General features: G+C 53.6%; 1 protein-coding gene across 1 annotated transcript; it reads right to left on the bottom strand.

Annotated features, from left to right (window-relative positions):
- On the bottom strand, positions 1-11,622 carry PRPF3 (pre-mRNA processing factor 3). The gene is made up of 15 exons (XM_009334361.1): positions 11,446-11,622; positions 10,563-10,693; positions 6,978-7,124; positions 6,426-6,509; positions 6,094-6,314; positions 5,423-5,729; positions 4,559-4,725; positions 3,803-3,885; positions 3,065-3,208; positions 2,678-2,777; positions 2,057-2,170; positions 1,339-1,457; positions 663-746; positions 496-557; positions 1-184 (listed from the first exon to the last, which is right to left on the bottom strand). Exons 1-15 carry the CDS (start codon positions 11,588-11,590, stop codon positions 38-40), a joined length of 2,055 nt encoding a protein of 684 aa, XP_009332636.1. The 5' UTR covers positions 11,591-11,622; the 3' UTR covers positions 1-37.
- Positions 11,623-12,203: the final 581 nt, after the last annotated feature.

The raw sequence follows: 12,203 nt of genomic DNA, 5'->3' as shown, positions 1-12,203 counted from the left end.
GCAGTGTGAGGAGGGGGGCGGCGGCGGCCCCCTCACCTCAGTCTGTGGACTCCAGCACGGACTCGCTGAGGGCCAGGTCCCAGTAGTGCTCCGCACCGTGCTTCTTAAAGTGCTCCCGTGCCATGTTCTCCGTGGGGCACTGCTTAAATTTCATTTCGCCGAAGCTGCGGTCCTTCGCTGTGCCCTGGGAGGAGAAAAGGGACGTTTTCCGACCCACCTCCGGGGGAAAGTCACGGGAGACACGGCTCCCGAGTGACTCGGGGAGCCCGGGAGTAAACATTTTCTCAGGCTGACGCGTGACTAGGGGGAGCGCTGCGTGGGGGAGACGCTCCCAGTCCTGCTGCAGCTCCAGAAACGCTGCGGCAAGAGTCAGAGCGCAGCAGGTTGGCGTCCGACCCAAAGCCTCAGCGCATCGCTTCTGCCTCAGCCGCCATCAGACGGGGCTCGCCTCCCTCCAGCCTAAGCCCCCCGTATTGAACTATGCACGCGACTCACCTCCCAAACCAGAGAGCATTTGTTTGTCTTCTTAACGGACTCCTCGTCGGACTCATCATCATCTGGAAAAAAAACCCAAAACAAACCCAACCAATAAAGCTAATTTTAGTCCCAAAGGCAGAGGAAGAGCCGCTTCGCCACCCCTCCGCACGCGGTTTTACACTTACCCTCTCCCTTTGTGTTCGATGTTTGCTCGTCCCATTTTATTCGATGAAGCATAAGACGTTTGAATTTCTTCTGTGCTTTCGGGCCTGGGGAGAATCGAGACCCAACATTCACAAGAAATCCTTTAACCTTCAGCTTTTAGGAGGTTCTAAAAAGCAGCACAAGCCAGACAACGCCCACAAACACTTCCCAGCGCACCCAGCCGACCAGGCACGGCAAGTAAAGCACAGCCAGGCTCATCCAGCACGAACACCCCCGGGGTGGCTAAAAGCCTTTCCCGCATCCTTTGGCACAGCTCTCCGCCACCTCGGGACTCCCCGCTGCCAAACAGGCTCTTCAACACCTCGCAAAATTACTTAGAACCGTGCAAACCGTGAGGAACCGCGCCAGACCGAGAGCTGAGGCTCTCCTCGCTCTAAGCATCCACTCAGAGCATCGAGGATTCAAATCGAGTGCTTTTCTCTTCAACATCAACGCGCTGGGTTTTCTAACTGGATTACAGTGCACTCTGCAGTCAGCGCTAACCCCATCAGAGCCGTAATTAAGGGAGTTTCAAACAGCCTCCTTACTCCCTTGTCCTTCCGTAACCCTCAGTCAACAATTTTCACAGTAATTTTTGCCAGAGGCAAGCTTTTGAACACTACGCTGTGACCAAAAGCCTGCCTCGGAAGTCCTCACCTCCTTCTACCACGACCACGTTGACATCTTTGTGTAAAACCACCACGCCTGTTAAGTACAGCTGGCCAGCGTTCGCCTCGATTTTGAATTTTTTTGCTGGATTGCTCAAGTTTCTGACCCTAAGGATAGGATAAAAAAAAAAAAAACACACAAAAAAACCCAAATGTTTGCGGAAAAACAGAACTATTATCATCAGCCATAAGAGCTCCCTGCTCTGCCTCGACTGGGTCCAGCATTTCCTCCTCCGGCTCCTCCTCAGGGGCTTTACCCACACCTCGAAATGACGGGCGTCTGTTATCGGACTGCTCAGAGAGGCTGCGTCCGTCCCTTCCCATTCTCATTTCATTTAGATCTTGAAAGTTTCCTGATTTCTGGACATCAGTGTACCAGGTTAGCTCTGGCAGCTAGGAAACAGCTCTCCTCCACAGAAACTTCAATCCCAGCTGAAACGCCCCAAACCTGACACGTGTTTTTTAGCGCTCGGCTGTAACAGGATGAGTTAAGGACAGAGCTGACGGACGTGTCTTTTGGGACAGCGTTTAACTGCTACGGGCCGGGATTCTTTAATGCCCGATGGAAACCCGACGAGCGGGTGCACAGTCCTGCTGCTGAAGGCTGCTCCTCTCTATCAGCACGTTTCTACAGGGCGTTTGTCAGGTTTATTTAGAAAGAGACGTACGGTGAACCACCCGCCCGGAGCGCCCAGCCCAGCGCTCACCTGTACACGGCTATGTGAACTCCCTGCGAAACGTCTTCTTTCAGCTTTTTAACCTTCTTCGCTTTTCGCTGTTCCGCTGTGAGCTTTCTCGCAGCATTTGCTTCTTCGTGAGCCCTGGGTGCAAAGAGAGAGACGCAGCAATAAGCCGAATGCAGCCTACGGTGCACCCGTCACGGCATCGAAACGGACCCTTCTCTTCCTAAGCACAGAGCAGCTGCAACTCCTGCCCGGATTTCTGCCCGCACCTGCCTGAATTAAAAGCACGTGGGCTTTTTTTCATCCAGTCACCAGTCCAATTAATCCTGTCTCTCCCCTGAAAACATTCATTAGTAACAACTGCGACGGCGATCATCATCGTGGTAAGAAACTCGTTAAATACAGGGCACGAGGCCACTCTCCCATGGCAAGAGCTGATCGCCAAGACCCAGCCCCTCCCAGGGCCTCGGGGGGGTGGGGGGTCATTCAGGGCGGCTGAAATAGGCTACAAGAGCAACACGCAGAAAATCACGCTGCTTTGCTGCCTCAGTTCAAGGATTTCGTTCTCTACAAACAAATGCAGCACCAGCACTAAATCCATCTAAAAATGACCAAAAAAAAAAAAAGGTACAACGTGCCACCTACTTCTGCCTCTTCGCCATCTGCGCTCTAACGTGAGCTTCGACTTTTGTTGGGTCCTGAACAGCTTCCGTCCCCAGCACTCGCATCAAGTTTGAGATTCTTACTGCAAGGGAAACGGGAGAGGAGCTGTGAGAGGCTCCTGTCGGACACCGCCTTGCCGCAGTGGTAAAGCACAAGAGACACCAGGCAGGCTTGCGGGTTCGTAAACCGGCTGTATGGGTACGCACACGCGCCCCGATACACAGCTCCGTGCGATCCCGTAGAGAGGTTGTGCTGCCTGCAGCGTTCCCAACCACGTCCGCGCTCGGCCCGGACCGCCGGTTTGATGGCTAAGGGCCCGCGTTAGCTCGGAGCTCTGCTCGCAGCCTGCCTGCCGTAGCCGTCATTTACCTTTGGGCTCTGGCGGTGGCATCAGGCCCAGCCTGACTTTCTCTTGCAGCTCCTTCTGGGCTTCTCTCCGAGTCTGTCGCCGTAATTTCTTCTGCTCTTTCTTGGTTAAATAAACACCCAGGGTCACTGGTGTGTCACTGTCCACTGGGAAGAGAAACGAGGCAAGATAAAACACAAATCTGCTTTTGAAGAAGCAAGAGAAAACGCTGCCTGCAACCGTTACACCCGCACCACGCTCCGTTATAGCCACGCTTCATCGACAAACCCGACCTCCGCAGCGCTGCAGGCTGCTCGCACCAAACCACGCAACCAGGAAAACGGGCTTTGGCTGTTTTTTGATTTTACTGAAAAGGAAAATGCTCTGTGGTTATTTTATGTCCCTTCCTCAGGTCAAGAAGGTCAAAAGCAACCTGCCGGAGATGAGAAGCTCGTGTCTGCACTGCGACCCCAGCGAGCACGGAGCAGGCCATCGATGGGTAAGCAAGCTACCGGTAACCGCTCCAGGTTTTATATCAAGTTTCCAAAAACAGGGCAGAGGTTCTCCCTCCCAATTTTAGCTATCTTTGCGGAGCTTTCAGACTTATCTCTACACAATTTCTTCTCCTCCAGGGACAAGAGACACCGGGCTGCAGTGCTACAAGCGGGGACCTGCACGCCGGTTCACCCCACTGAGCGCCAGCCGCTCCGAGCATTTTGTGTCTAGTTTAACAGCAAAGTCGACCAAAACCGAGGCAGTACCTGGTGGGTTGAGCTGCGCTGGGTGCTCCACGAGGTTTGTGATCCCAAAGTACTCGTCTCTCTTTGAAGACGTTCCACCTTTTCTAGAAAGGAGAGAGTCGGGCATCATTGCAAACCTCCCAGCCTGAATTCCTGCGTTCCCTTAAACACAAGCCATGGAAAAAAAAAAAAACCAACCAAACCCCGACACTTCCCTTGGGCCAGCCGTGGCGGGTACGTGACACGCACAAATCCCCACCCAAAGCACAGATCAGAGCTTGACGTGCTGAAGGAGACGCACAGTGACATAGTATTAATGCGTAGGGGTGTCCCCCAGTGGAACCTCCACCCACGTTTCAAGGTTAGGAGGCAGGCTTCCCACAACTCTGCCGTGAATGAGACTTGTACAGAACACTCACTCACGCTTGGGAAAGAAAAAAAAAAAACCAAAACCAAACGACCAAAACACACCACCAGCTTTGGGCCAACAAAACCCCTCTAACTCCACAGCAGTCACCACCTCAGTCGCTGGAGGAACGCTGCCTCCAACAAGGGCGAAGGGCAGCTGCCCACCACCAGCCCCAAGAGAGACTTTGGGAGCAAACCTAGCGCCCACCTGGATCTCGGAGGCGAGGGAGGTGGAATTCAACAGCTCAAGCAGATAACGTCTGGCCCGATTCACCCAAGTGCTCGACAGACCACCATGTCGCCCCCGAGAAGCTCCCCGAGCTTCCTCCTGCAGCAGAACGATCGAAACCCAGCAAGTAAACTACTTACAAGTCAAGGCCGTTGGGGATGATGTAGGAGTCCCACCACTCTATCTCCGGGATCTCCCCCTCTTTCAGCTCCTTCTTCGGGGTAATAAGAGCCAACTTGGTGGAAGTGTGTATCCCCGTCTTCCTGGCAGCCTGCGAGATCTCTGCCTGCAGTTTTTCTAGCTGAGCCTGAGAACAAGGAGGGGAAAATGGCACATAAAGGTCATTCCAAAATAGCACAGCCTTCAGGAAAAGCACAATATGTATGCACCGGCCGATTTGGGGGAGATTTTTTTTTTTTTTTAAACAATCTGAAGCAGACCGCAGAAGAAACCATGCAGCACGTGACGGTGGAGTGCTTTTGCGGAAGGTCACAAACCTGTCAAAAATCTGGTCTTATTACTGAGCCTTCTAGGGGCATGGAACGATCCCAAAGGAATGTCTCCCCGGGCATCGTAGCCCTGGACTTTTCTGTCTCATGAAGCTGTTCTCTCCCCCCTTCTCCCCAAGAACTTGGGCGTTTTACCAAGATTCCTTTAAGTCTCCACCTCTAGGGTGATCACTTCTGTGGAAAGAACACCCGGCCAGAAAATGATCTATTCTTTGTGGAAATTTTCCATCTTTTGTCAAAGAACTAGATTTTTGTCTTTCATCAAGTGAAGACAGCTGCAAGAAAATGCTTTTCCACACACACGGTCTAATTTGGATGCCTGCCTTTCCAACAAGAACGGGGTCGACAGAAAAGTTTCAGGTGACTTTCCTGAAAAGCTTCTTAGTCAAAGCCAACACAGCATCCCTTCGCATCCCAGGAGAGGAGAATCGACTCCCATCCCGAACCGAACCCTCGCTTCCGTGCTGTCAGTTAGCATGGCAAGACCTCAAATACCTTCGTTCGCAACCTCTGGGCAATTTTCTCAAATTTGCCTTTTTCATGGAACTTAAAGGTGCGTTTCTGACGCTGGGCTGGGGTTATGGAGACCCGGGGGTCAAAGTAAGTGTTCGACTCCATATCTTCCGAGGGCTTTTCTTTAAGCTGTTGTTTGAACTGCTCTCTCTTCACAGCTCTGATGTTTGCTTTTAGGGTTGGCATGCGGTGAGTCAACTCAATCTCTTTACCAGTCGCATCAACAGTTCGGCCTTGCTCATCCAAGATCAGTGGCGTAGGCTTTGTCTGATCCTTCAGCTCCACTTTCCTGGTGGCAAGGCAAGATACATCGCATTAAAACACGAGTACAGCATTAATTCAAAGGAAACGTGAGCCTTATTTCCACGGTAAGCACCAAACCGGCCCCCGACTTGCGAAAGGCCTCCTCGTAACGTTAAATCTCATCTATGCCGCCAGAAAGGACTCAAATCTCACGTGCAGGAGTTGGGAGTCTTACCCAAGGAAGGAGTAACCTCCGTTTCACCTCTTTAATATCAAATTTGTTCCTTCAGCAGCCGTTAAGGCCACTGCGAGGGAACCCAACGGCGCTGGAGAAACTTTTGGTCAAGACCCTCCATCGGCATTCTGGCGTTACGCTCGTCAGGATTACACAGCAAACGGCAGGTACTCACGGCGGCGCGATCCCCATCGCGTGCAGGTTGGCCAGCCCCACCATGTTGGCGTTGCCGATGAGCCCTGGTTTCAAGGCCAGCTGAGCCTGGATTCGGGCCTGCAGCTCCGCAGCTTTCCTGGCCTTCTCAATGGCATCGTTCATGAACGTGGCTGCCTGGGAGGGCTGGATCGTGTTGCCGATGGGGAGACGTTCCGATTGGGACGAAGAAGAAATTTTTGGCTGTTGACACAGAAGGAAGTTTTGTTACGTGCCTGTTCCAGCACACCTAGGCCAACATGCCACAGCCGAAAACGGGGACCACGGGATTTGCCTGTTGCTTCCGGTAGGTACCTGTGGTGTCGGAGGACTGATAAAACTCAGCTGCTTTTTCCTCTCTTCAATCTGCCGGGTGGCTGCCTCCATCATCTGTTTGATCTGCGGAAAGAAAAATCGGAGAGCGCATTTTTTTCTTCCCTCTTATCAGGAGGAGGGAAGGGGTCCTCAGCACCCTTTTACAGCTGCAAATGCATGCAAGCCAGCTTAGTGAGAACAGAATCGTATCGAACTGCTCTAATCAACAGCCTCCAGCTGTAGAGAAGGAATCTAACAGTGGAGGCACTCTCTACCGAGATCATTCACTCCAGCTTACGCGAAGAGAACATCTAAACTTTCCTCGCTCGAAGGCTTCACAGTATCGTTAGCCTAACGCACAAGCGGCAGCGAGCCTTGTGAAGGGAACACAGGCAACGACTGCAGCAGACAAAGGACAGTCAAAAGCAACGTGCCGTTTGCTTGCTCAGCTTGTGATATGAATTAAGATAAAACACTAAACCATGCTGGGATTCAAGATCTCGGGTACGGGCAGCTCCGTTCTGGGGCAGAGCTCAGCCTAGTTAGACTGACCTGTAGCTTTGTCAGCATCCCAGGGCTCTCTGACGGCGGGCCTGGAATGACCTCAGGCTCATCCTCAACCTCCTCGAATCGCGGTATGCGCCGCTTCTTGACGCCGGAAGATTCCTTGGATACCTCAGAGTCATCACCAAACACATCCTAACGTAAAAGGAGAGGAGGAGAAAACGGTGGTTAAAAACAAAGAGTTCTCCTCACGGCCACCGTTTTAAGACGAGAAACCGCCACGCGGCTCAGATCCGGCACTGTACGGTCAGCACTGCACTGTGGTTCAGAGTTTCCAGGGCGGCACTCGCAGCCTAACCTACTGGTAATCCCGCGTGAATGAAGCCTGGGCCCCGGTCCCCCACCAGAGAAGCATCAGTGATGATCCATCCAAGAGCTTGAAGGACAGGAGACATCACAGGGACGCGCCTGTGTAAAAGCCACCATCGTTCTCTCAGGCAGTCAAAGGTTTTTTTGGCACTGAGGAGATCTAAGGTCTCGCTCGACTACCCGGAGAGATGGAAAAAGCCTGCCCACAAGCTGACCTGACTGGGCTAAAATGGTTTCCATGTCTTCCGCCAACTTCAGAAGGTTTGGTGAAGGAAGCTGCACTGTCCTGCCATGTCCTCCCCAAAAGGAGGATGCAGCCCCAGACCCGGGGGCGGGGCGGGACACCTGCGGCATTCCCTCACGCTCCGACCCAGCCGATTCCAGCTCGGATCCAAAGACGCCGCCGCTCAGACTGAGCCGCTCCGGAGAAGCGCAGCTCGGAGAGCAGGTGGAGCAACGACCGCACTGATGGACTCGCATGCAGCGTGAGGGTCACAAAACAAAAGGCGAGGTGCGCTTTACGCGGAGCTCCGTTCAAGCACGCCCCAGCTCGCGAGACTGCGGCCATGGACTTCATCTAGTCAAGTGCCTGTTTTGTGTACGGTAAACTGGATTTGTCCGTGCGACTGTGTTACTGTAGTGTGTGTGTCAAGGTGTTATTTGAAAAGAAAATATACACACCGGTTGTAAGCGTTAGTTGCAATCCCTTCTTCACTATAACGGTTCATATTCTACAAGGACACTTCCTCATCCAGACACAGGTACTTCTTGGAAAACCTACAAGTTCAAGAGAAAGGACTTGCCCATAGTATAAAGTGTGTAAACCCATTATGTTTTAGTTCCTGAAACTTCCCGAGCAATGACCTACCCCACAAGAGTTAACCAAGGAGAGAGAAGGCAGGCCAGGCAGCACGCTGAAGACGGCTAACGTGACCAGTAAGTAGCATTCTGAATTAATCCGCTGCTCGTTGCTACAAGATCTAAGTGCGCAAGTACAAATTCAAATCCAAAACCCGCGCTGGGGTCGGGGGGTGGGGGGTGAAGTCAGTCTGCAAGTATGACCGTGACCCGACAACCTCACTAGACCATCTTGTGTTGCAGCAGGGTCAGGACAGATCTAGATCTTGACGGAGGACCTCCAAGAAAGGTAGTTCCGGAGAGAGGCCTTGACGATTCGGCAGGCGGGACGCCCGTCCCCACGCCAGGAGCCAAGAGAAGAGGGATAGCTCTACTCCGTGGCTTCCCAGCCCTGCTTTCGGGTTAGCTGGGAGGCCGAGAACACCATCAGCCATCTTGCGGTCACGCGAGACACCCCAGCGGACGCTTCACTGGAGAAGAATCGCCTGCTACGCACCCAGCCCCATCCCTGCTCCGCTCTGCCAGCACGAGATCCCTTCTGCAACAGGCTGCTGCTCCCTCCCCTCCCCTTGTCCCGCAGCGTTCCCAGCCCTGCTTTCGGGTTAGCTGGGAGGCCGAGAACACCATCAGCCATCTTGCGGTCACGCGAGACACCCCAGCGGACGCTTCACTGGAGAAGAATCGCCTGCTACGCACCCAGCCCCATCCCTGCTCCGCTCTGCCAGCACGAGATCCCTTCTGCAACAGGCTGCTGCTCCCTCCCCTCCCCTTGTCCCGCAGCGCACCGGCCACGGCCACGAGGAAGACGAGAGGACAAGACAGCCCGAAGGTGGGCGCGATCCGAATTCAACTTGCGAAGAAAGGCGGGATTCCACACGCGTTCGCTGTGCCACGGGGCTGCAAGAGTCACCCCGCCAGGCTGCAGCCTGCAATCCTGCCACCGCGAAGCACCCAGCGGCGATGGGATTGACGACGTCCCTATCTCTCCGCCGCCTCCCCAAGAGGCCAAAAGCAAGAGGGTCGAGGGGAGCCGCTGGGATCCACCAGCCTAGCCGAAACCTCGCTTTCTAACGGCTCTGTGGCGGCTCGGCACAGTGTGCGGCTGTGCCAGCCCAATACCCAAATTAAAGCGGAACCGCAGCACGGAAATACTCGAAAGACGCTTATTGGCACCTCTGTCGTGACCAAGAAAGACTGTCGTGACCTGCAGAAGACTGAAGTCCTTTTAAGCTACCGCCGCTCTCAGGGGGCTGGGACGTGTGAACCCAAACCTCTCCAGATCAGTCAACTGGGTTGCGCTGCCGCTCCTCGGGCTCTACCAGCTCTGCAGGACGGAAGCTGTTTTAACGCACCGTCCCCTAAGCGGTGAACGTACCCGGGACCTGGAGGAGACCCTTCTCCGGCGCCAGATAACGCCTCAGCCAGAAAGCGGGAGAAAAAGCAAGTTTCTGACAGAAAACAGGGAGTGACAGCAGCTGTCTCCCAACACACCTGAAGAGATCCCAATCCTGAAGGGGCTTATTCTAGCTAACTGAGGTTAAGCGCTGACTAGAACCGTCACAGAGAAACACAGATTGCCATAAAACAGGAACCTCAGAAAAAGTGAAAGGAAACTTACTTTGTAAGCGGGGAGCAGCGTGGAGAGTAGCCCCTTTTAAACTCGGTATGCGAGTGATGGAAAAAATGCAATTCCAGAAGATGGCGAGTAAAGTCTTCAAGAGAAGAAAGGAGGTGAAAACAGGTTTGGATGCACGAGACTTCCACCATCCCAGACAAACGTTAGACGGGAGAAACACCAGAGAGCTATTAAATCCCTGCCGTAATTAACCTTGTGCTACGACGGGGCTTGTCAAAAACTACCCTCTGTCGATTCCGGGTGGAAAAAAAGAGAATGAAAACCCACCAGAGAGCCCCACTCACTTGCTGACGGGGAGAGCTGGCCGGCAGAGCGAAACGCGGCGCGTCTGGGCAAGGAAGAGCAACGGGAAGCTGCTGGGAGCTGGGAGCACCTACCCCAGGCTCCCAGTGAAAACGCCAAGGCAAGGGTAAAGAGTACGAAAGAAAACGGAGAGATGGAGCCCCGTGAAGTTACTCTGCCGCACGAGCCTGGCAGAGATCGTTAAAGAAACCAAAAGCCCAAGCTGCCACCTCGGCCGCCACCGAGGACAGCGTGGCGCTGCCTCGTCCGAAGGTAAAGAGAACCGACAGGTAAAGGCTCACACACTTCATCATGGAGAAGGGTCTTTTCTCTTGAACTTTAAAGCATTACGAGATGTACCTCTCTGGAAGAGGAAAGTGTGGCAGAGTACCGGTGCTGCCTCCACGGCCACCAAAACACAGGAAAATTTAAAAAAAAAAAAAATTAAAAAAATAATTAAAAAAAAGCAATCAATAATCAATAATCACCTTCAGCTCTCGCTTTCGGTTCCGGTCACTGTTGGATTTGGAGTGCCTGGAGCTTCGGCCTTCCTCCACCGCTTCAAAGAGCTTGTCCACAAATCGCAGGGTGGAATCGTCAAGGAAGGGCTTGAGGTGGTCTGGAAAAGAGAAGGAGTTGTGTGAACGGCAGAATTCACCGCTTGGGACGAGGAGGAGAGCGGAGAATTCGCAGAGGCTTCTGCAAAGCTGCAAAACACGTATTTAAAGGTGGATTCAACCCTGCTAATGCAGCGGGGCCTGCGACCCGGGCTCCGGAGGCCTCTGGGATGTGCGGATCCTGTTGTCGGGAGCTTTAAACTCTGAAGGATTTAGGCAGTCCAGGCCTCGACTAGAAAAAAAATGGGGGCTCTAATGGTCAAAAAACCAAAGCCAGGGGTTAAATTATCGTTTTCAATTCCTTTAGAAAAAGAGGCCTTCAATTCATTTTCGCTTCCTCGGTTTTTGTAACATATTCCAAGGCTTCCGATCGCCTCTCACCTGTCTGCGTGGATCTGCACGTCCTCACCTCTGCCTCACCAAGGCTGAGTCAGAATCACCCCCGCGTACACTCGAGAGCTTCCAGGTTTGGGGGGGGGCGGAAAACTAGCTCAACACAAAACACAAACCAGATTTCACACCTGCAAGGATGGCGTTCGCCCCGCCACCCAGCCGCTGCCGGCAACGAAACCACGACCTGCCACGCAGCCCAGCGTTAGGTCGGTCTTCCGGGAACAGAGGGAGCGAGTTTAAACCCGATTCGAGGCTATTTCAAAGCTATTTGAGGCTTTGCGTGCACCTGTTTTCTCCGTCAAGGGGTCTGACCGCCTCTGCGAGCGGCCGCAGGGTCAGGGTTGGAGCCCGCGGGACGTACCGGCTGCTTTCTTTTTGTCCATGCCCTTCCCGACGCAGTTCAGCGCCGCGGTGACCACGGTGGGTTCCGAGAACCCCAGGACTCGCTTCACCGTCTTCTCGATCCATGGTTTCAGCTCATCCAGTTCCCTTTTGGAGAGCGACATCTTTGCCAGGAGCTGAACTGAATTCTCTTGCTTGTACCTGTAAAGACGACAGATGGGGGAAACCACAGTATTAAAACCACGTATTAAAAAGTGGCCAGTCAAATAAAGTGCCAGGTTATCATTGCTGCAGCGCCGCGCTTGTCTCCCTCACGAGAAAGCTTCGAAGTGGTGAAAGCTCTCGGAGATGACTTTTGCCCCCTTATTTTTAAAACACAAGCCAAAATGAGACGAGCCACGCGCGGAGGAAGGGCCTCAGCAGCGAGGAGCCCAGGACCCACCCAGACAAGACGCGGCATCGGGCCCCGCGAAGGGAAATCGCGCTTGCAGGTCGCTCTGCAGGGAAAGCCCCGAACCTCCTCCGTCCCACCAGCCTTCCCTCGCGGACGACGGAAGGAGACGCGGCGAGCACCGTCCCCGCCGGTCCTCCCGGATCAGAACCTCACCCACACCCCCCCACCCCTAATTAGTCTCTTTCCCATGAGGTTCACAAGCTACTTTGAACACGCTCCACTTCACCCCTACTTAAAAGTTCAGCACGTGCCCGGCCGCCTCTGCGTTCGCTGCTTAAACCGGCGGCCGCTGTTGGCGAACCCGAAATTACAGGTTTTTCCAA

This window comes from Pygoscelis adeliae, unplaced genomic scaffold, assembly GCF_000699105.1.
Source record: "Pygoscelis adeliae isolate BGI_AS28 unplaced genomic scaffold, ASM69910v1 Scaffold1041, whole genome shotgun sequence".
NCBI classification, from domain to species: domain Eukaryota; kingdom Metazoa; phylum Chordata; class Aves; order Sphenisciformes; family Spheniscidae; genus Pygoscelis; species Pygoscelis adeliae.
This window is presented reverse-complemented; position numbering and strand designations above follow the sequence as displayed.